At 40.4% G+C, this 21,498-nt stretch overlaps 1 protein-coding gene and 1 long non-coding RNA gene across 2 annotated transcripts; both read left to right on the top strand.

Annotated features, from left to right (window-relative positions):
* The first annotated feature begins 486 nt into the window (after positions 1-486).
* On the top strand, positions 487-3,498 carry LOC135480144 (uncharacterized). The gene is made up of 3 exons (XR_010445905.1): positions 487-707; positions 2,334-2,532; positions 3,371-3,498. It is a non-coding gene; the product is annotated as an uncharacterized LOC135480144 (long non-coding RNA).
* An 834-nt stretch (positions 3,499-4,332) lies between these two features.
* On the top strand, positions 4,333-17,466 carry LOC135480710 (complement C2-like). The gene is made up of 14 exons (XM_064760618.1): positions 4,333-4,385; positions 5,304-5,483; positions 6,238-6,417; positions 6,991-7,164; positions 8,220-8,485; positions 8,827-8,968; positions 10,016-10,132; positions 10,676-10,879; positions 11,544-11,680; positions 12,607-12,721; positions 13,392-13,577; positions 14,325-14,531; positions 16,234-16,332; positions 16,824-17,466. Exons 1-14 carry the CDS (start codon positions 4,334-4,336, stop codon positions 16,934-16,936), a joined length of 2,172 nt encoding a protein of 723 aa, XP_064616688.1. The 5' UTR covers position 4,333; the 3' UTR covers positions 16,937-17,466.
* Positions 17,467-21,498: the final 4,032 nt, after the last annotated feature.

Below are 21,498 nucleotides of genomic sequence, written 5' to 3'. Positions count from 1 at the left end.
CGGACAGCAAAGCGCTTTTATCAAACTAGCCAGCAAGGTCCGATAGGAGGCGTACGAAATTACGATAAATAAAACATTTATTTATTTATTTATTTTATTGTTCTTTAACGCCATACTCTTGAAAGTTTCATCTGTCAATTTTACTGGGGGAAAGCGCGGAGTGCCAGACATAAACCACCGACAACGTTCAAAGCCGAGTTTGAACAAATTAAATTTTATACTTCCCAGAAATGACTATCCAAATTCCCCAGTGTGTAGTTATATGAATTATGTTTCATTATACTTCATGTTTATTTATACTGACTACACAGAGTGACTATATCCACACGCCTAAGAGCTCACATCCGCAACACAAATCCCGGTCATCCGATAATTGGAATAGGCTACGTCTATACATATATGTATACTTGCGACACGTATCTATACTTGTTAAGGGTATAAAAGGAGCAAGCAAGAATCCTACTTTCCACAGTTGCTATGGAGATATTCTCATCGATCGAGACCTAACACTGCACAGTACTGAAAAGTATACATCGCTGATAGTTTTAAGAACACGAGGATAGTTTAAGCCCGTCGTTTTATTTCTTGTTTAGATTTTAAACTTATAGACTTCTGAATATTGGGCGATATTTACCACACAATGACTGCTGGCCTCACAGTCTGGCTGGGATTTTTGTATGTTTTTTTGGCAAGTGCGAACGGACGGGGTAAGTGTGTTGTTGGGTAAGAACCTCTGTCTACCTCCTTTCTCATTTATAGAAGGTATATCCGGCCTCTGGCTGACCTAATTCAGCTGACTATATGATCTCCCTACTTATTTAATATTCTCATATTTACTTTGTCGCGCGCGATATTTTTTTATTTGTTTTTTCTTTGGGGGGGGGGCAAAGCTGGCTCCCCTATTGGAGCTCTGTGGCAACCAATTTTAGTTTTCTTCTTCATAATCCATTGCGCGCGCAACAGACTTAGGAAATCTTTTTGTAGTACAAAATTTTATCAAAACACTTTCAACATTTGTTCGAGAACGTGACCATCGAATTGCTCCTCACACACACGTGTCATTTTTACCGTGCACGCGCGCTTCGTAAATTTGTGTCCACAGCGTCACAATCCTCACAGCGCATGCGCACCTCTCTAAACTCGCATTACATTAATTCCACCTATGGCAAATCTTGAATATCAATCCTGAATAACAGCAAGGTCACTTGCGTCACAATCAGAAAAAAAAAGTATTTATTTATTAACACTTGATACATAAGCATTCTGTTTACCCAAAATGCGCAAAACATCGTTCTAGCAGACCACTTTTGATCAGAATTATTTTTGTTAAAGAATGTTAATAATAGGTTCACTTGAGGACATTAATGGGAGGCTTAACCCATATAAACAAGCCCTTGTGTGCCACACAAATTTAGGGTATAAAAGTCAAACTTGTCCAGTGATGTAAAGTGAGTGGGAAAAACCACACATGCGGTTTCAGGAGCTTGGTAAAACTTGCTGTCAAAGTTCCCCTTTCATTGATTTCATTTGACTGGTAGTTTCCTTTCATATTTTAAGTATATTAAGTGGCCATATTAAATGAATGGCTTAATTAACTATTTGTGACTTGCGGATAAGCCCAATCTATGTTGACACGTTGATCTCATTAACAAGGATAAGAGCAGACCTAGTTCCGGCCCTCATTTAGGTAAAATTGTCAAGAGCCGCGGATATCATCCGTTCTCGGCTTTCAGGCGATACGGGGAAGTGACGAGTGATCTCCAATTAGTTAGATCCAAACCACTTGATCTTAGCTCAGAATTCTTCGAGTAGGCCTATACATGTATACTCACCATAAAACAAATCAATCAGTAATCATTTATACGTCATCGTTTTGAAATACAGCATGGAGAATGTTATTGTTGTATATTTAACCTTTTTTACGGTTTTCTCTAAATTGGACAGACTATACTTTATACGCGAATCAGTCCAAATAGTATGGAGATTTGAGAGACCGCGTGTAACCTAGCAGCGTGTCTCTAATTGGTTGAAAGGATCGGGGTGTACGATGCAGCATTAGCAGCTCAACAAACGAATAAATTATACAAATACATTATTGACTGATAACCCATTACTAATGTCCATTCACCTGAAAAGACGCGCCTTTTTTTCCTCGCGAAATTTTCACTTCGTCCATGATTTTGAGCAAAGGAAAGTTTCACTGGACTCATTAATTCCTGTAAAGGTCTAGCCCCTATTCACGTAAGTTGAAGCGACAGACTGAAGCAATTACCCAAGGTAACATACTTCATGAAACGTTTTTATATATCTTGTACTTTTTACTTTAATTACAGTGCCCGGATGTAAAGAACCACGACTATACGCTAAATACCGTCATCATCGCGACCACAAGGTCACCCACATCAGGGGTTTTCCCGCCGGAGCCACAGTGACAACCCAGTGTGTTGCTGGGTCACGTGACGAAAAGAGGCCAATCGAAGCGGACTTGTAGACGCGGACGCTGGACGGGATTTCCTTTAGCATGCAGGAAAAGTAGGACATGTTATTAGTTTCTTACCAAATTCCTCACAGCGCCGCCTCTCTGCGTTCGCCTTAACATGTTGCAAATCGCAAACTTTTTAATTTTAATATACATACTTTGAACTGTTCTGGATGTCCGTCAAATCAAAGTCCCTCTGTCACTTCCCAATTGTATGTCTGCCAAAGCAAAGTCCCCCTATCACTTCCCAATAGTAGGTCTGCCAAGGCAGTCTCTCTGTCACTTCCCAAATAGTAGGTCTGCCAAGGCAAACCTCCCTCTGTCTCTTCCCAATAGTAGGTCTGCCAAGGCAAACCTCCCTCCTGTCACTTCCCAATAGTAGGTCTGCCAAGGCAAAGTCCCCCTGTCTCTTCCCAATAGTAGGTCTGCCAAGGCAAAGCTCCCTCTGTCACTTCCCAATAGTAGGTCTGCCAAGGCAAAAGCTCCCTCTGTCACTTCCCAATAGTAGGGTCTGCCAAGGCAAAAAGCTCCCCTCTGTCACTTCCCAATAGTAGGTCTTCCAAGGCAAAGACCCCTCTGTCACTTCCCAATAGTAGGTCTGCCAAGGCAAAGCTCCCTCTGTCACTTCCCAATAGTAGGTTTGCCAAGGCAAAGCTCCCTCTGTCACTTCCCAGTAGTAGGTCTGCCAAGGCAAAGCTCCCTTTGTCACTTCCCAATAGTAGGTCTGCCAAGGCAAAGCTCCCTCTGTCACTTCCCCAGTAGTAGGTCTGCCAAGGCAAAGCTCCCTCTGTCACTTCCAATAGTAGGTCTGCCAAGGTAAAGTAAATTTTAAATAAAGGAAAAGAAAATGGATGTTACAAGTAATGTAATAAATACATATCCCGATTTCAGAAGAAGTTGAATGTCCAGAGCCTATCCCACCGATAGGTGGATACGTCACTCGTCATAGTGGGGCAAATGCGGGGAGCGTGAGGTTTTCTTGTCTCGATGGTTTAGAGACTGAAGGGCAAGTGGAAGCCAGCTGTTTGCCGAGCGGTCAGTGGAGTGCGCACTGCACCGAGATGTCGACGTGAGTTTGAGCCTACCGAATTTCAGCTGGTTGTTGTTGGTTGGTTTTCATGAGGGTGTTGGGAAGTGGGGTTGAAAGGAGCCAGCTTTAATACTGTCTTGTGGCCATCAAACACCAGTGAATGAGTGAGTGGTGTATGTTGGGGAGGGGAGGTGGGGAGGGGAGGGTGGGGGGGGGGGGGGGGTCAGTGTTACCATTTGCTAACTATGACACTATCGTCGCTGCTCTCAATGCTGTTGCTCTACCATTTGTATTACCCCAAATCATTGTCATACAGGGAAAATATTTTAGAATATATTGCCGAAACAGAGTACGACTTTAAAGAAATTATACAATCACTGGCTGTTTTTGTGTGCTAAATGGGGGGTAAACATGCATACCTGGTTGAACTTGGTCTAGATCCATAGCCCTCATCGAAAGATGTTTTGTGATGTGAAAAAATTGAATCTCTTTCCATAACCTCTGGTACGTCGTTGTAGGCATTAACGGTTAATTAAAATCAAATTGTATGAAATTGTATAGGTTTTTTTCAGAGGTTTTGTAAAGAGTGTATTTTCAAATAAAAATGCTTAAAACGTTTAAACTTGAGGCTGCGTGATATTGTATTAACATATCTTTAACTCCTTCATTCAGGAAACACTGAAATGCCAAGACCTGGCGAACTGCCAAACTCTGTCAAGACAACCATAAACGATTTGACCTTGAAGACTTTGAGCCCGGGGACTACGTGAAATACACATGCAACCCTGGCTACCTTATCGCCCGGCTTCGACGAGTACAAAGAAATGCGGTGTCTTGTACACGGAGAGTGGGACGTAGGCTTCGGGAACTGTGAAGGTAATGCAATGTCGCCAAGACAATGGCAACTATATTAGTAATGACAACTGTTATTGGTAATAGCAGCTGTATTGGTAATGGCAACTGTATTGGTAATGACAACTGTGTTGGTAATGAGAGCTGTATTGGTAATGATAGCTGTATTGGTAATGGCAGCTGTATTGGTAATGGCAGCTGTGTTGGTAATGACAACTGTATTGGCAATACCAACTGTATTGGTAATGGCAACTGTGTTGGTAATGACAACTGTATTGGTATTGGCAACTGTATTGGTAATGAAAGGTGTATTGGCAATGCCAACTGTATTGGTAATAACAGCTGTATTGGTAATGGCAACTGTATTGGCAATGCCAACTGTATTGGCAATGCCAACTGTATTAGCAATGCCAACTCTATTGATAATGACAGCTGTATTGGTAATGACAGCTGTATTGGTGATGATAACTGTATTGGCAATTGTAACTGCATTGTTAATGACAGCTTTATTGGCAATGATAACTGCGTTGTTTATGTCAACTGTCTTGGTAATGACAACTATATTAGCGCTGGCAACCCGAAAGTGTGTTTAGTAAATATAATTAAGCCGCCTTCATATTGTGTGTCTCCTACAGTTGTAAGATGTCTTCCACCCGAAAGTGTGCTTAGTAAATATAATTAAGTCGACTTTATATTTTGTGTCTCTTACAGTTGTAAGATGTCTTCCACCAGAAAGTGTGTTTAGTAAATATTATTAAGCCGCCTTCATATTGTGTGTCTCCTACAGTTGTAAGACGTCTTCCACCCGAAAGTGTGCTTAGTAAATATAATTAAGTCGACTTTATATTTTGTGTCTCTTACAGTTGTAAGACGTCTTCCACCCGAATGTGTGTTTAGTAAATATAATTATTAAGCCACCTTTATATTGTGTGTCCCCTACAGCTGTAAGATGTCGTCCACCAGAAAGCGTGTTTATGGGCACTCACTATCCAGTGAAGGATTCCTACAATTACCAAGAGAGCGTGACGTATCAGTGCCTGGAGAATCACGAAGTTATTGGCCCTGCCACTCTGACATGTGACCGTTACGGCGAATGGAGTGGCTACACTCCGTATTGCAGAGGTAACACCTTACATAGTTCACCTGGATATTCTAAGACAACATTCTAAAAGACACACAAAAATGTTTTATCGTTTTAAGGGAAATGTAGAAAATGATGCAAAAAGTTTGAGGCAATCTTTACATTTCTTGATAACTCCTCTGTTGTACGCATATTTTCTGTTAATGGTCGTAACTTTTCGACGTCATCGATGAGAGAAAAGGGAACCAGCTCAGCGACAGTCAGTTGGAGTTGTTGTGACAAATATCACCGTCGACGTCACGACTGTTGGCTAAATAATTGCCAGACTGACAGCTAGGGCCTAGTTTAAACGTCCCAAGATAAAAGCTGTGAGGATTTTCTGGGCATTTAAATGCTACGACTAATCCTAAACTAATACTAATTTTCCATGAGTTTGATCGATATGCACAGAGACGATGCAGGTTGTTAGAGTGGTAGAGATTGTCCGAGTTAGTAATACATAGGTAAAAGTAACTTATTCTTCAAAATTGTGAACTTTTCCCTCCCAAAGCAGCTGAAGCCCATATAAGCTGTGCACAGAGTATTGGTCATTCCTGCCTTTTTTTTAGCAAACTAACATCAGTCGGAATGTGACAGGCCAAAACCTAACGCCATGTCTCGCGAGAAAGTACGAGATTTGCTCGCTGCCTGAGGAAGGTTCAGATACTTTTTATCCCTTCATGAACCTTACAATAAATGGGAAGAAATGAATCCCAGTTTAATTACATTCATTCCAATTCATTTTTACATCTTCAGCTGTGACCTGTCCGGATCCCTCGCAACCTGAACACGGCCGCCGGATTGGCTCTTCTTTCTTCGTGGGGGACACAGTGAAGTTTAAGTGTATGACTGGTTTTACCCTCATGGGCTCCCAGAACCGAACATGTCTACCAAACGCTCAGTGGAGTGGGGTGCTTACCATTTGTGAGAAGGGAGGTAAGCATGGAGTCTAGCATAACGCGATCGTCCATTACTATATGATATTGTGGCGAGCTAACTATCCAAGTCACCGTTTAGACCGTTCGTTAATCGGTAAAACAATATCAAGCACATTCAAATTCCCAAAGACCAGTTTCATGAATACAATTAGCATCATAATATTTTAATACAGATATATATAGAGAGAGATATAATTTTAACGGAACCATATACATTTGATATAACAGAGCATACTCTAACTTTCCTTGGAAGACGTACATGCTTGTGGTTATAAGGGGACAAGCAATATTTGCGAAGCTGCTAGGCCTAGGATAAGTGCAACATGTGAGGATCTGGAAGTGTTTTGACCACTTTCAATAAAGAGAGTCAAGACATTTTTTACTTTAAGTTTATTTTGACGGAGATATTACTTTTGTATCTTTGCTTTTTTACCTTTACCATGGGATTTTAAATGAAAAAGCATAAATTCTACTTAAAATACATATAATGCGTCCACAACCATGAACAACTTCCATTTTTTTTTCATTTGAATGTTATTTTACAAAACTTTTATTGATTTTCACCGTTCAGATTCCGACTGTCCCGATCCTGGCACTCCTATCGGAGCTGTGAAGGTCGGTAAGAGTTATAACATCGGTGACACAGTGACCTTCACCTGTGGGTCAGACTTCTTCTTGGAGGGCTCCGCCAACCGGGTGTGTCTGAAAAACGGAATGTGGTCAGGGACGGAAACCTACTGTCGTTGTAAGTAGTCGCATACCGATTGTTGAAGGGGAAGAAAACATAAAAATAATGCAAGTTTCAGATGAAAAGGAATGAAAACTTATTTGTAAATATGATTTTAAATATTTTTTTCATTTCTCTTTACGGAAAAGAGAACATTGGGAAATAATTTTTGTATGGTGGGTATTTATGATCAGCTTTTGGTTTACATGGCTTTAACTTAAAACTTCCATATTATGACGTGGTGCATTTCTAATGAGTTAATTTGACTGTAAATTTGTTGTTTATATTTAACACATGCGTTAAATCTGAATGATGATAATATATTGAAATATATTATAAATATAAATATGATTAAAATACTTGTTTAAAGCATTTGTCAGAAGAAAAGTAAAACTTCAAGCCCAAATGTACACACTGAACTTGGGTCACATCCTTATTTAGAGATTATTTAGACGATATATACCAAGTGGCGGTCCAAAATACCCACCATACAAAAATATTTTCAAATGTCTTTTTCTCCTTAGAGAAAACCGGAAAAATTGTTGCTTCGACAATGTGCAAATGTTGGAAACGTTTAAAAGTTTCAAAATCGATATCTTTTGCTTCCATCATCATATCCCAGTAGTAAGCGAACTAGCAAAATCACAGTTCAGGACGTCAACCAGTGAAACAATATTTAAAGTCAAATTCCTAAAGACAACTGCGGTATTATTAAGGAAATTTCCACCATAATCTATTTAGATACTAGTGTGTATTATTTTAACAGAAGATGCAATCAAATCAAGTCAAATGACCCACAATCTTCTCACCAAAGTGGTCGCTGTGAGTTCAAGCCCAGCTCATGCTGGCTTCCTCTCCGGCCGTACGTGGCAGCAACCTGCGGATGGTCGTGGGTTTTCCGCGAGCTCTGTCCCGTTTCCTCCCACCATATTGCTGGCTGCCTTGGAATATGTAAAATATTCTTGAGTACGTCGTAAAACATCAATGAAATAACTAACTCAATCAATCAAAGACGCAAAGAGATACATTTATTCTTTCGCAACTAAATCCTTTCCTCTTTATTTTTTCCCTAGACAAGTACAGTTACAGGGACCCTGAGGAGGCAGCCATTTTGTTTGGCGAAAAACTAGACCAGATATCCATAGAGACGTCTGACAGCAAACTGGGGGCGAAACTAAGAGAAAATTTGACCCTGGTGCATGACAACAGCACTGGACGGGCCATTAACATTGGTTACCAGTTCGGAGTGGATCTGTACATCCTCGTCGATGTCTCGGGGAGTATTTCTTCAGAGGCTCTGAATATCACAAAGGAATTCTGCAAGGCTATCGTTGATAAGGTACATGTAGGCGCCAAGCCAATATAAAAGACAACAACATAGCCTGTAAAATTACAACAGCGACAACAGAGTGACGGTTGAAAGATGGTCAGATATAACCAGTGTAAAAAACACCCTCTTGTCAATTTACCTCAGTTATTAGTAGAATCAAATCCTCTAGTCTGTAGCCCAACACTGGACAAGGGAATTAAACGTTCGCCTTAGGGAAGCGGAAAATCATTTTATTAAAAATTTAATCCGGAAAGGTAATTATGTGAAACATTAGAGTAAACCTTTTCTACCACCTAGTCTAACCAGAAAACCTATTGGGCTTTGTTAATAAAAACTTGTTTGATTGGCAGGTGGGCGTGTCCAGGAAGATCGACGGCACGAGAGTAACACTAATCAGTTTCTCGGGAAACTTCGAAGAGCTTGTGACTCTCCATGATGAGCAGACGCCAGAGGCGGTGATAGCCAAAATTGACGAGATGGGAAAAATTAGAGGTGCGCATGCCACACGGTGAATAGCTCACTGGTCCCAGTATACCGTTAAGCTTATTACTTTTCGCATGCTGATTTGAGATCTAAACATTAAGTCCGACATTTGCTTTCCACTCGTAAATCGTAAAGGCACGATCCAAGTCAATAATAACTTAAAACACCAATCCCTAAAAGAATATATAAGAAATATATCTATTAATAGAAAAGTATTAATAGAAAATAGGGCCGTTAAATGTAAGAGAAAAGTAGTTTTCAGTGATGTGGGGAAAACGGTCGATATTTTAGTCATGATATCCAATTCAAAATTCAAACTCAATACAAAAGGTATCACTGTGCAGAAGTTGCAAAACCTGAACATTTAAAAAAGGATGTAACTTTGCCACGGTTTGGTGGGTGTAAATGAAAAGTGTGCATGCACGCATGAAAATGCGACATTTGCGCAGCGTCACTTTTCCCCTTATTTCAGGATGATGCTATTAAATTGTGTTAACTGCGAGATTTTGAGTTCGAAGTCTTCGATGGCTAAATGTAAAAAATGTGCTATTGTACCATATTACCTGTCAGAAATAGCCAATGTTTTGGATTACATTTAACTATAGGATGGGAGTCTGTGGGGAACATTTTTTCCTTTAGCAACAAAAGAGTTCGATCTCAAAACTCGCTCATTTCGCTATATCTTATATTATATATGTACAGCTGCATTCTGTTGGATCTCTCAAGGATTCTTTTATTAACTGTTGTTTTGATTATCAATCGCTAGGGCATATAAAGTCAATATGTCGAGAAGGCAGTTGGGTTCGTCGCAGCCGATGAGGTTGCTGGCTCGTATTTTACTGCCGGTAGTTCCGACACTGCTTTTAGTCAGGAAATTTATCCTGTGCATGGCAAAGGGCGGTGGCTAACTCCAGAATCTGCGGTTTCCACCACCTCTAAAGTTGACCTCACTGTGCATGCGAATAAAACTCTTGATTGTGTGGCTTTAAACTCCGATCAAATTAATGATAATTAATGATAAACAATAAATTAATAAATATATCTTTTGCTTTCCAGGTAGTAACGCTACAGCAACGACTTTAGCCATGGAACGGGTTGAGGATTTCATCGCATCAAGGAAAATACAGGCGCTGGGCACAAAAGCTCTTAGTGCCGTCATTCTGCTTACTGATGGTGAGAACACTGGAACGAAATCTTACTCAGAATAACATGTAGGCCTAAAGGACTTTCGAGATTTAGTTATGGAGAAAACGAATTATTTAAAGGCAAAGAAGACATAAATGGACGTCGAAAGTTCGCCAGTAACTTACTAAAGGTCGAAGGTTTACTTCAGGTTACCCTGTTTCATCCAGCAATAAAATTGACTGCCGTCATTTAAGTGAAAAAAATCTTCATTATTACGTAAAACAGCAATCAAATAAAAAAATAAATATTTCTGTTTAACTTGGATTACTTACACTAGAGTGGACTTTCCTTGGACCATAACGTCATTGCGATTACGGATTCTTTTCTCGTAGTAGGTTGAAAGGTCCTTCAGCAACCTGTGGATGATCGTGGGTTTCCCCTGGGCTAATTCCGGTTTTCTTCGACCATTATGCTGACTGCCATCCTATAAGTGAAATATTCTTGAGTACGGCGTCAAACATCGATCAAATAAATAAAATATTTTTTCGAAATAAATTTAAACAAATCCACTTCATTTTTTCGTGTGCATAGGAAAGCACAACATGTACGGCAGTCCCGTGGCAGTGGCAAACAGAATGAAAACTGACTATGGCACAGATATGTACACTATAGGGATCGGTGTGGACGTTGACGAGGAAATATTGCAGAATATGGCGTCCCCAGGACAGTACATAAGACTGAAACACATCCATGATTTGGAAGGCATCACAGTGTTCCTGTTGAACGGTAGTATAGGTAAGACTCAAAAGCCTACTTTTTAGACCGGAAAGCCTTCTCGGTCTCTACAAAATATTGTAGCAGCGCCTTACGTGAGTATTTCATATTTTCACAACGAGCAAGCTAATAATTTTGTTAAAGAAGCTAAGAAGCCAATATGTACCACATATTACACAGTAAATGTGGCGTACCACAGTGTGGTACTGTGCGCTAAGTTTACCGCGTGACAGTACTATAAAATTAGGTTATGTATTACACAGTATCACATATCACTCAATCAGATGACGTAATCCACAATTTGGTGACGAATTACACAGCAAGTGTGATGTACCGCACAATTAATATGAAGCATTACTCAGTGTTAATGTGTCGAACCAGACATTAGTACAGAAACTGTTAGCCAAAATGAATGTTTCAGGTCAATAATCGAAAGGCCAATTCCCAAAATGTATTACACAGTTACGTATTGCACAATAAGTGTGATGGATCACACAATTAATGTCAGGTATACTGCAGTCAGTCTGACGTATTACACAGCAAATGTGACGTATTGCACAGCAAGTATGATGTATGGCAAGGCCAATGCCATGCACTAGACGGCCAGTGTGACGTGTTGCATAATTACTGTGGCATGTGATATGAAGAACAACAGTTTCATTTCATCATTTTTAATACTCCACAGGGTATGAGGAGTGTGGTGTAGGCGGTCTAAAAGATCTGCCGGCATACCAGGACCTAGAGGACTACGTGACTGCCAAGGACATACAGAACTGGCCGTGGATGGCGGGACTGTATGTGGATGGAAATCGTGACCAAACGGTGAGTGGCGATGTAACTTGCAATTGGCATCACTTCTCATTTTTACCTACTGAGCGGCTCGAGGAAGAGCTACACGCAAGCGTTCAAATCACAGCAAAACACATGGTTTTCTCTTGTGACACTGCACTGGTTGTGTACTACAAGTACTTGGGCTTTATAACCCCCATCCCCCCCCCCACCCACACCCCCAACCCCCTACCCCCCTCACACACACACACCAATAAAAACACCAAGTGTTAAAAAGCTTTCAAATATTGGAAAACTGTCCTCTTCTTTATAAGCCATACTGACGGTATCTAGGAACTCTGCAGTCACATCACCGGTTTTTCATGATGTTCACCAGAAGGAAGGAATTTTGGGAACATTATTTCAGTAATATTTTCTCATGGATAAAAAATAGTTATTTAGTATTCATTGTCGTGATTAAAGTTGAAAAAACTTCGTGTGACGTCAGAGTTCCTAACCTCTGATAGTGTGGTCCGTAAAGCCCACCTTAGAATTCAAATGTAAGTTTTTTCCCATGGATAAAAATATTTATTTAGTATTCAATGTCGTGATTAAAGTTGAAAAAACTTCGTGTGACGTCAGAGTTCCTAACCTCTGATAGTGTGGTCCGTAAAGCCCACCTTAGAATTCAAATGTAAGTTTTTTCTCATGGATAAAAATATTTATTTAGTATTCATTGTCGTAATTAAAGTTGAAAAAACTTCGTGTGACGTCAGAGTTCCTAACCTCTGATAGTATGGTCCGTAACAGAAAGTGTTATGAGGTTTTTTAGATAGCCGTCGATGTAGTATATTTTCCTTCGGGTTGTGCTGAATTTCCTCTTTCCGTAAACCTGATCATCTTGTGATTAATATATTCTCGAGTAAGAGTTAGTGATAAACAAACAAACTAATAAATAAATAATTTTTTCCCCAATTCAGTACAGTGATTTCATTTGCGGAGCCTCGCTAATTCGTCCACAGTGGTTGTTGACAGCTGCCCATTGCTTCCCAAAAAAGAAATATTTGTACCCAGCCGATTGGCAGGCCAGGATGGGTAAGTCCTAATGTGCCTATATGTTTCGGTTTTTACGTCGTACTCAACAAGTTCAAGTGATGAGCTTGAACGGTGATCTTGAAGGGTAAATTTCCTGATGTGAGAAATAGGCCAGCTCCTTACTACTTACGTAGTGAATTTGTCAACTCTAACCTCCAAAATATATAACTTTCGCGTGATACAATGCCATACCGCCACATGCAGCTTGCACTTTTCTCCACAACATTTAAAAAATCAACCTAGCATGACCACAGTTTGGATCTGTGGTTTCTGGATACATTTTGTTACCTTCGTAACCTCCAGGGGGATGGGAAGTAATTCTGGCAAAGAAAATTTCAGTTCTGTCCAAAACAGATTCTGATATATCTTAACTGGGTGCAAACCAACAGTGCAAAAATTTAACGTGCAACAACATAAAATGTCTGTGTGACAGTATTACCCAATCAGTGCTCCTTCACTCTTCACTTCGGCGGCAAATCTTGCACGCAATTGCCCGAATTGCACATATGTAACAAAATGCATTATAGCAGGTTCGAATGCACATGACAAGCAAGTTGGTTTAGTTCTAACCATATCAAAAGCATTGTATATCATAAAACCCACCGACATTGTATATTTTTACGTTTCTTTATTTTATTTTTTTTCTTTTTCTTTTTGTGGCTTCTTATAGGTAGTTTGTCACGTGTGACGAACGATGGTATTCCTTTGGACATCGCGGAAATCATCATTCACCCGGACTACACGAACACACCTAACGAACAGAATGATGTGGCCCTCATAAGATTAGTAGACCCGGTGATTCTCTCCCCTACCATACGGACGGTATGCCTGCCGAACAACCTGCCTCAGTTTGAAGGTATATAGGTTACTCGAGCGAATTGAGTTTCCTTACTTTTAAGTTGTATGTTTGACAACTTCAACCTCAAACATCTATATCCCCCAACTTTCCCTTGGTACCATGCCACAACACCACATACAGCTTGTACTTTTTTCTGCAACATATCAAAAAATCAACCTAGCATGACCACCATTGTTTTGTGTTGTGGTTGTTGGAAGTGAAGTTATAGCATTTTGCTACCTTGGTAACCTCCAGGTAGATGAAAAGTAACACTAGCAAAAATGTTTCCAGTCTTATCCAAAACATTTCAATTAGGTGTAAACTAACACTGCAGACATTTACAGTGCCTGAACCACCTAAAATGTCTGTATGGTAGTATTACCCATTCAGCGCTCCTTCACCCTTCAGTTTGGAGGCAAATCTTGGACCTACTTGCCTGAATTGCGAATATGTGACCTTTAAGCTGACGTAATACACAAGTTACGCTTATAGATATGCCGGATTTCTTCAACATTTTGTGTAGCCTTTTTGAGGTACATGTGCTGCACAGCCTTCATGGACGAAAAATAACCTGGGTTTGAAAGGGGTGTAATTTGAGATCAAATACTGAAATCACAATCAGAGAATCATAATGATAACACGAAATAACATTTGAAAAAAAATATCCGATTAAATAGCAGAAAAAGCAATATTATATTACCTTTATTCGCTTCTAAAACTGCAATGTTCTGGAAGTAATCATTGGATGACTGTTTGCACATGCAGTTGACCAAAACCAGGCTTGGTACAAAGCTGGGCGCTGGTCAGTCGTCTCGGGCTGGGGAGACGTCAGAGTCAGGAAGCCGACCGACAGTGGAGTCATTCTACAGGAAGAGCTGAAGTTCACGGCTATGAGAGTACAGAGTGACGAAACTTGCGACGCCACCAAAGTAAACCCTTTGCTCAGATACACCCAGAACATGTACTGTGCCGGTAAGAGTCGTCGTTGTTTTATGTAGGGCCATTTGTTTTATGTGCACTCTAAAACCTAAAGTAGCAGAGTTTCAAGTCTGGACTCGGTCATGCTGTATCACGTGAAAAAATGTTAGGCAACATTTGCTGACATTAATTTACCAATCACCTGTCTCACGTTTTCCTGTCTCACGTGTTTCAGAGGCACGAATGACACCTTTTTCCTGAATTAAAGTTCACAAACGTATAGCTCCTCAATTTTCTCCATCGTTCGGGTCCTCTAGGTAACGTCTTTATCGGCCCCGATAGCACAGGTGGTAGAGCGTCCGCATCGGGAGCGGTAGATCCAGCGTCAGTCCTGGGTCGGGTCACACCTAAGACCTTTGTTGTAATTTCCTCGCCTGGCGTTCAGCATTAAGGGCATAGTGCAATGAGTATAACTGCTCGAGCGGGGCGGCTTACTTGCCCTCGATAAGTCGTCTCAGTGAAGCACTAGATAAAAGAGCGGTGGAAATCCATCCTGCAACAATGAGGCAAATTACACGTATATGGGCTCTAAGGATTCCTTCGTCGTCTTATGACATATGACGTACGACGTTAACCACCAAGCAGTCGCTCACTCTAAGTAACTTCAAGTGAGTGAATGAGTGAGTGCTTGGAGTTTAACGTCGTACTCAACAATTTTTCAGTCATATGACGACGAAGGAATCATTAGGGTGCATGTACGTGTAATGTGCCTCCTTGTTGCAGGACGGATTTCCACCGCTCTTTTATTTAGTGCTGCTTCACTGAGACGACTTACCGAAGGCAAGTAAGCCGCCCCGCCCGAGCCATTATACTGATACGGGTCAACCAGTCGTTGCACTATCCCCTTCGTGCTGAACGCCAAGCGAGGAAGTTACAACTTCCTCTTTTAAAGTCTTAGGTGTGACTCGATTAAGGATTGGCCCTTGATCTACAGGTCCCGAAGCGGACGTTCTACCAACTGTGCTATCCGGGCCGGTAGTAACTTCAAGTGAAACTCTTTTCAGACGCCCTTGATATAACATATGTGTTCAATAATAGCTGCTTAACAGTTTTGACAGGTCACATGATACAGTATAACCCTTTACTTTGGCGATAAAAAAGTTCTAGCATGAAACTACCCTATATTCTTCAGTTGTATCTGTACAACTGTAATACTGTAGCCCACCCAGTTGTATCGCTTCACATCGTATCCCGCCATATTTTATCCAACAATACTGTAACCCACTCAGTTGTATCCTTCACGCTGTGTCCTTCCATATTGTATCCCACAATACTGTAACCCACCCAACTGTATCCTTCATGTCTTATACTGCTATATTGTATCCAGTAATACTGTAACCCACCCAATTGTATCCCTTCACGTCGTATATCGCTGTACTGTATCAACAATACTGTATGCCACCCAGTTGTTTCCCTCCATATTGTATCCAGCAATACTATGACCCACCCAGTTATGTCCCTTCATATCGTATCCCACCATACTGTATCCAACAATACTGTAACCCACCCAATTGTATCCCTCCACATCGTATCCCTCCATACTGTAGCCCACAATACTGTAACCCACCCAGTTGTATCCCTTCACATCGTATCCCTCCATACTGTAGCCCACAATACTGTAACCCACCCAGTTGTATTCCTCCATACTTCAGACATAATACCATCATTTCAAACGACTTTCTTTTATTGTTCCTAGGTGACGGTAAACGCCGAGACACGTGCGCCGGGGACAGTGGAGGTCCGTCAGTGGTAGAGCTCCCTGTCAGCTATCAATCCAAACGAGTGTTCCAGATCGGTGAGAGTTCAGTTTTTATCAGCGAAAATATGCAGGTTTCTCCTTTACTCAGTGCTATACAGCTTTGTATGTCTGCATTGCGGGTCGATTTATAATTTGGCTGTGTTCGCTCGGCTGTTCATACATTTTTATTGGCTTTATCATCACGTCAGCTATTATAAATAAACTACTTAGTTTATTTTGACTTTCTACAGAATCGGCGTTAGGCCATAATCATTCATTCATTTTGACTTTTCTTCTTTGACCTCTCTTTGTATCTCTTGGGCAGTTAACCTTAACCCATAGAAAAGAAAAAACCTGCAAGAAAAGTTACAGAAAGTAGAGTACATAATGTCTCTGTTCTTATTTGTTGATATTGTGTTATATGAGAAATAGAAATAGAAAGTTCCTCTTTGCGAACCTAATGTCCTTTATTGTGTAACGATTACACTTTTGAATTTTGGCTGATTTTTTCATCATGAAACTTACCCTGGTTTTATTCTCCCTTTCAGGCATAGTGTCGTGGGGATTCGGCTGCCGACAGGAGGGTATGTACGGGTATTATGTTCGACTGGAGAAGTTTTTACCCTGGATCCTAGAGAAAGTTGACCCTCCTCAGTCGTAGTTCTTACTGAACTGATGATATCGTGTGGTTTCACCGTTGACGACATAAATATTTTTGACCGGTAATGTCGTAGGTTTATGTGTGCTTTAGTCTGATTTTAACTTGAACGATGACGTCATGAAGTTTGTGACACTGATGATGTCGTAGGTTAATGTGTGCTTTCGTCTGATTTTAACTTGAATGATGACGTCATGAATTTTGTGATACTGATGGTGTCGTGGTCTGATTCCTAATGTCAACGATGACATCTTCAATTTTGTGTTGCCGGTGATGTCGCGCGTTTACAAGTATGTGTGCAAATCTGACATTAACAACACCAATAACAACATGAAATGTGTGTCAGTGATTGTGTCATGAGTTTATGTATGCGGCAAACTTATTTCGGACGTTATCAAGGATAGCAATACATTTCCAAAAGCATATTTTTACATTTGACAATGGTTTGCTTTCACAGCTTTGGGTGCCCGGTGAACATCAGGTCCAGGTGTTATGACCTGTGTATTTTATTATTACTTAGTCCTACGATATCACTGGATCAATTCAGATACCTTTCCTTTCAGCTACAGGTAGGAATGAACACTACACTGCATATCTCAGGCCCGAGTAATTGTACCGATGAATTGTACATTTATGTATATATTTGTGTACAGATGCCTTGTTAAAATACATGTAATATATATCTGTATATTTATATATTTATACGTGTAAAATATATTGTAAATAAAAGGAAGTTATATGTTTATGTTATTTTAAAGTGCATCACTTTATCAACTCAAGAATTTCATTTGACGATTTATGATAATCGATTTTATCCGAGTTTCTTTTCTTCTCAATTCAATTTCTTGTCAGCGCGTATCCATTCATTTATCCATGCCTAAGAATTCATTACTTGTATCACTGCGGCCCGGTTATAAGTATGGCTAGAGAAATTGCTCAAAACAAATCATTGTTTACCTGAAAACACCACAGTCGAACACACATGTTTTCTAACATGTGTGTGTATTGTATGTATCCTCCGTGTTTTACGTCGTACTTAACAATTTTTCGGTAATATGACGACGAAAAGTCACTAGGTGTTTGTACATATAATGTGTCTTCTTATGGCAGGGCGAGTCCATGCCACCAAGGGCTGCTACCACTGAAGTAATATATCGAAGACACCAGACATGACATCCCAGTCACATTATACTGACACGGGGCCAATCAGGCATGTCTCTTGCTCTAACTTCTCAGGGATGAGCGCCCAGGCGCGGCAGCATTAAGTACCATTTTTAAACTCTTTGGGGGGGGGGGGGGGGGGGCCTCCGTGGCTCAGTCGGTTAAAGCGCTAGCGCAGCGCAATGACCCAGGAGTCTCTCACCAATGAGGTCGCTGTGTGCGGTCCAGCTCATGTCTGGCTTCCTCTCCGGCCGTACGTGAGAAGGTCTGTCAGCAACCTGCGGATGGTCGTGGGTTTCCCCCGGGCTCTGCCCGGTTTCCTCCCACCATGATGCTGGCCGCCGTCGTATAAGTGAAATATTCTTGAGTACGGCGTAAAACACCAATCAAAAAAAAAAATAAAAAAATAAAGTCTTTGGTATAACCCTACCCGAGTTTGATCCCATGTCTCCTGACTTCGAGACGTACGCGCCAATCAAATGGCCACTGAAGCGGCCTTCCTGGATTCGAACCCGACCCCTCAGTCACCAGGGGCTGGAGGGGAACTTTGTTGGTGACTGAGCCAGGAATTCAAAGGACCGTAATTTCTTACCTACATGAAGTTGAAATGAAAGAGTGCGAAAAGTTTATTTGTAAATTTGGTCATATATTTTATTTTATTTATTTATTAAAAATCTTGAAATAATTTTTGCACGGTGGGTATATGGGACCACCTCTTGGTATATATTGTGTAATTTTATAAATGAAGATGTAACAAGTGTAAAAACATATATGCACTAGATTTTTTTTTCAGCTAAAAAATTCATTCAAACTGGATTTTGATCATATTTATATTTTTAATGTATTCATAAATATCATAATTCAGATTAAGTGCATGTGTTTGGACATGAACAATGAATTTACATTCCAATAAATTTATTAAACATGCATCACATCCTTATTTAAAACATTGTTGTGCATTTTTTTTTGTTTTCTCTCTTTTATATTATCATAGTTGTAACTAATACATGCATGGCAAGAATGGACGTGATTCTATTTTGTCTGATATATTACGGGGTTTAAACGCTTCTTGTGACGTCACATAATTCAGGACCAGTAAGTTCTACCTCAGGGAAGTACGGCAGCCATACTTTCCTAAATTCATTTGAAGGCAATTCGGCTATTCTGTACTTGGTTATGAAGATACTATTACCCTCTGAATCGGACATGGTACGAGTTGTGACAGATACATAGGCGACCAGGTCTCTTACACACATATGTAGGGCCTAGCAGTCAAGAAAAGTTTTAAATACATCCATTTGCATGGCCCATCAATCATATCCTGTGCAAGTCGCGATACATATTCAGAATCAGAACTAAAACATAACCCCCGTGCAATCTGCGTAACACTAATGCAACCGTTTAAGTCGGAGAAAGACAAGGTAAACTGTACATTCCTGGATAACAAAGTTCTAGGCGTTTCAAGCCTCGTACTTTCTTCTCCAGAAATGTACACTTAGTTGGCCTTTCTCCACATGTTAATGCCGTGTACATTCAAGAAGTTTTCACTTAAACGACGGTGGCCAGTTTCCTGAATCTAGAGAACCGAAATGTTCTGGAGTAAACCAGTAGCATGTGGCAAACAGTGGCAAACCTTCTAACATGTTCGACACATAAATAAACTGTCCTTTAAGCGCTGACGGTCTGTTGTTGGCCACATGACATCGAGAACAGCGGAGGCTGGGGGGAATCCCCTTTCTGAGGTTGGGATTAAACACATTTGTATCTCCGACGAGCAGGGGGCATTTGTCGGCATTTCACGGCAGTCATTGTTCCTTAGGGCTTTGGTGACTATTAGCAGTTGACAACATCCGTTGGGCCGTTCCCTCCAACCATAAAAAGAAGCCTCATCGTATAAATGACAAATTATTGAGTATTGTGTTAAATAATTAATCTATCAACCAATGAAAAGACAAGCATTTCCGACAATGAAGTACTTATTTATTTATTTGTTTTCCTTGAATTTTACGCCGTGTGAAGAATATTTCATTCAATAAGGTTTCATGCATGGGAGGACACCCAGCGGGTAGGCCTTTTTGAAACATCATAGCACACCTTTTCAGACCGAGCACTTGTGGTTTATATGTGTTATCATGACAGGGTTATGTAGGCAAGAGACCAGATATAAGCGTCATGTCCGACATTCATATACCATTCGTAGTCCGTAAAAGGCGTTCTAAGTCGATAATCGCAAGATCCATTTCCAAAACAACGTTTAACACTAACTCCCAAAGACAAAGGTATGTAAGAAATTATACAAATAAGAAATAAAGCCGGTAACACACAAGAGAAAAGTGCTCATCAGTTTTCAATGATGCCGGGCAGACAATGGATATTCCAGGCGAGAATTCCATATCAAAGTTCAAATTCGTAGTCCGTGAATGAGTTCCAGGTCAAATAACAAGTAAACAAGTATCTCAGTAGCATTTTAATTGCAACTATTCATAAAGGCATCATGCTGATGTAATGAGCATGGCTACCTTTACGGACCCTAGCCCCAGGTTAAGCAGTATTAGATACAGTTCGAAAATGACGAGCGTTAGAGACCCGAACCGATTAGATTGTGATTCAAAAGTAACGGAAGATTACGTCTTTCCCGTTAATATGTAAAGATCTCATACTACAAGAGGCGCCATCTATGATGTTACACATGACATACAAGACAGACAGTTACACTGGGCAAACCAGCGCCCAGCGCGCTCGCTTTGAGCTCAAGTCATTTCATGCTGGCTTCCTCTCCGAGGATATTTGAAGGTCTTCCAGCAACCTGCGGATTGTAATGAGTTTCCCTTGGGCTCTGCACGTTCTTTTTTTTTCACCGTAATGGTGGCTGCTGTCGTATTAGTGGAATGTTCTTGAGTACGGCGTTAAACACCAATCAGCTCGTCGGAGACATGTTTTGATCTATTCCTGAAGAGTAAATGGAATTACCAACCCAAAATGCAGAGTAACCCTAGTAAACTGTCGGCATACAGAGGAATGGTATTTTCTGCGATGTGGGTTATTTGCACTCATTCAAAGGCGGCGGAAATTGTGTAAATTAAGTAACAAAAAAAGAAAAAAAAAAGAAAACAACAAAACTGAGAACTAGAAAAAAAACAACCTAAACTTTAAACACAAAATGTGTAATAGTAAAAAACAAAATGTGCAATAGTAAGAAACAAAATTGCTCATCAAAAAAAAGCAGTAAGTAAAACTAAATGGAAAACGGAAAATAGTTAACATGAAACCCCCTCGGAATATACGTTCGTAAAGTTAGTTCACTGTTACCAGTAAGAATATAAAAAGATCCGTACCCAGTATGATCCAAGCACCGTAGTACCCAGCTGAGCAGGTGATAAAATAAAATGCACATATGTATAAAA

Source organism: Liolophura sinensis, chromosome 13 (assembly GCF_032854445.1).
Source record: "Liolophura sinensis isolate JHLJ2023 chromosome 13, CUHK_Ljap_v2, whole genome shotgun sequence".
NCBI lineage: Eukaryota > Metazoa > Mollusca > Polyplacophora > Chitonida > Chitonidae > Liolophura > Liolophura sinensis.
This window is presented reverse-complemented; position numbering and strand designations above follow the sequence as displayed.

Excerpts from the sequence above, each read along its gene's own strand:
- LOC135480710 (XM_064760618.1), top strand. The coding sequence starts at position 4,334 with ATGCGGTGTCTTGTACACGGAGAGTGGGACGTAGGCTTCGGGAACTGT. Across the intron at positions 6,418-6,990 it reads TACCATTTGTGAGAAGGGAG|ATTCCGACTGTCCCGATCCT; the intron begins GTAAGCATGGAG and ends TTCACCGTTCAG. Across the intron at positions 8,486-8,826 it reads GCAAGGCTATCGTTGATAAG|GTGGGCGTGTCCAGGAAGAT; the intron begins GTACATGTAGGC and ends TTTGATTGGCAG.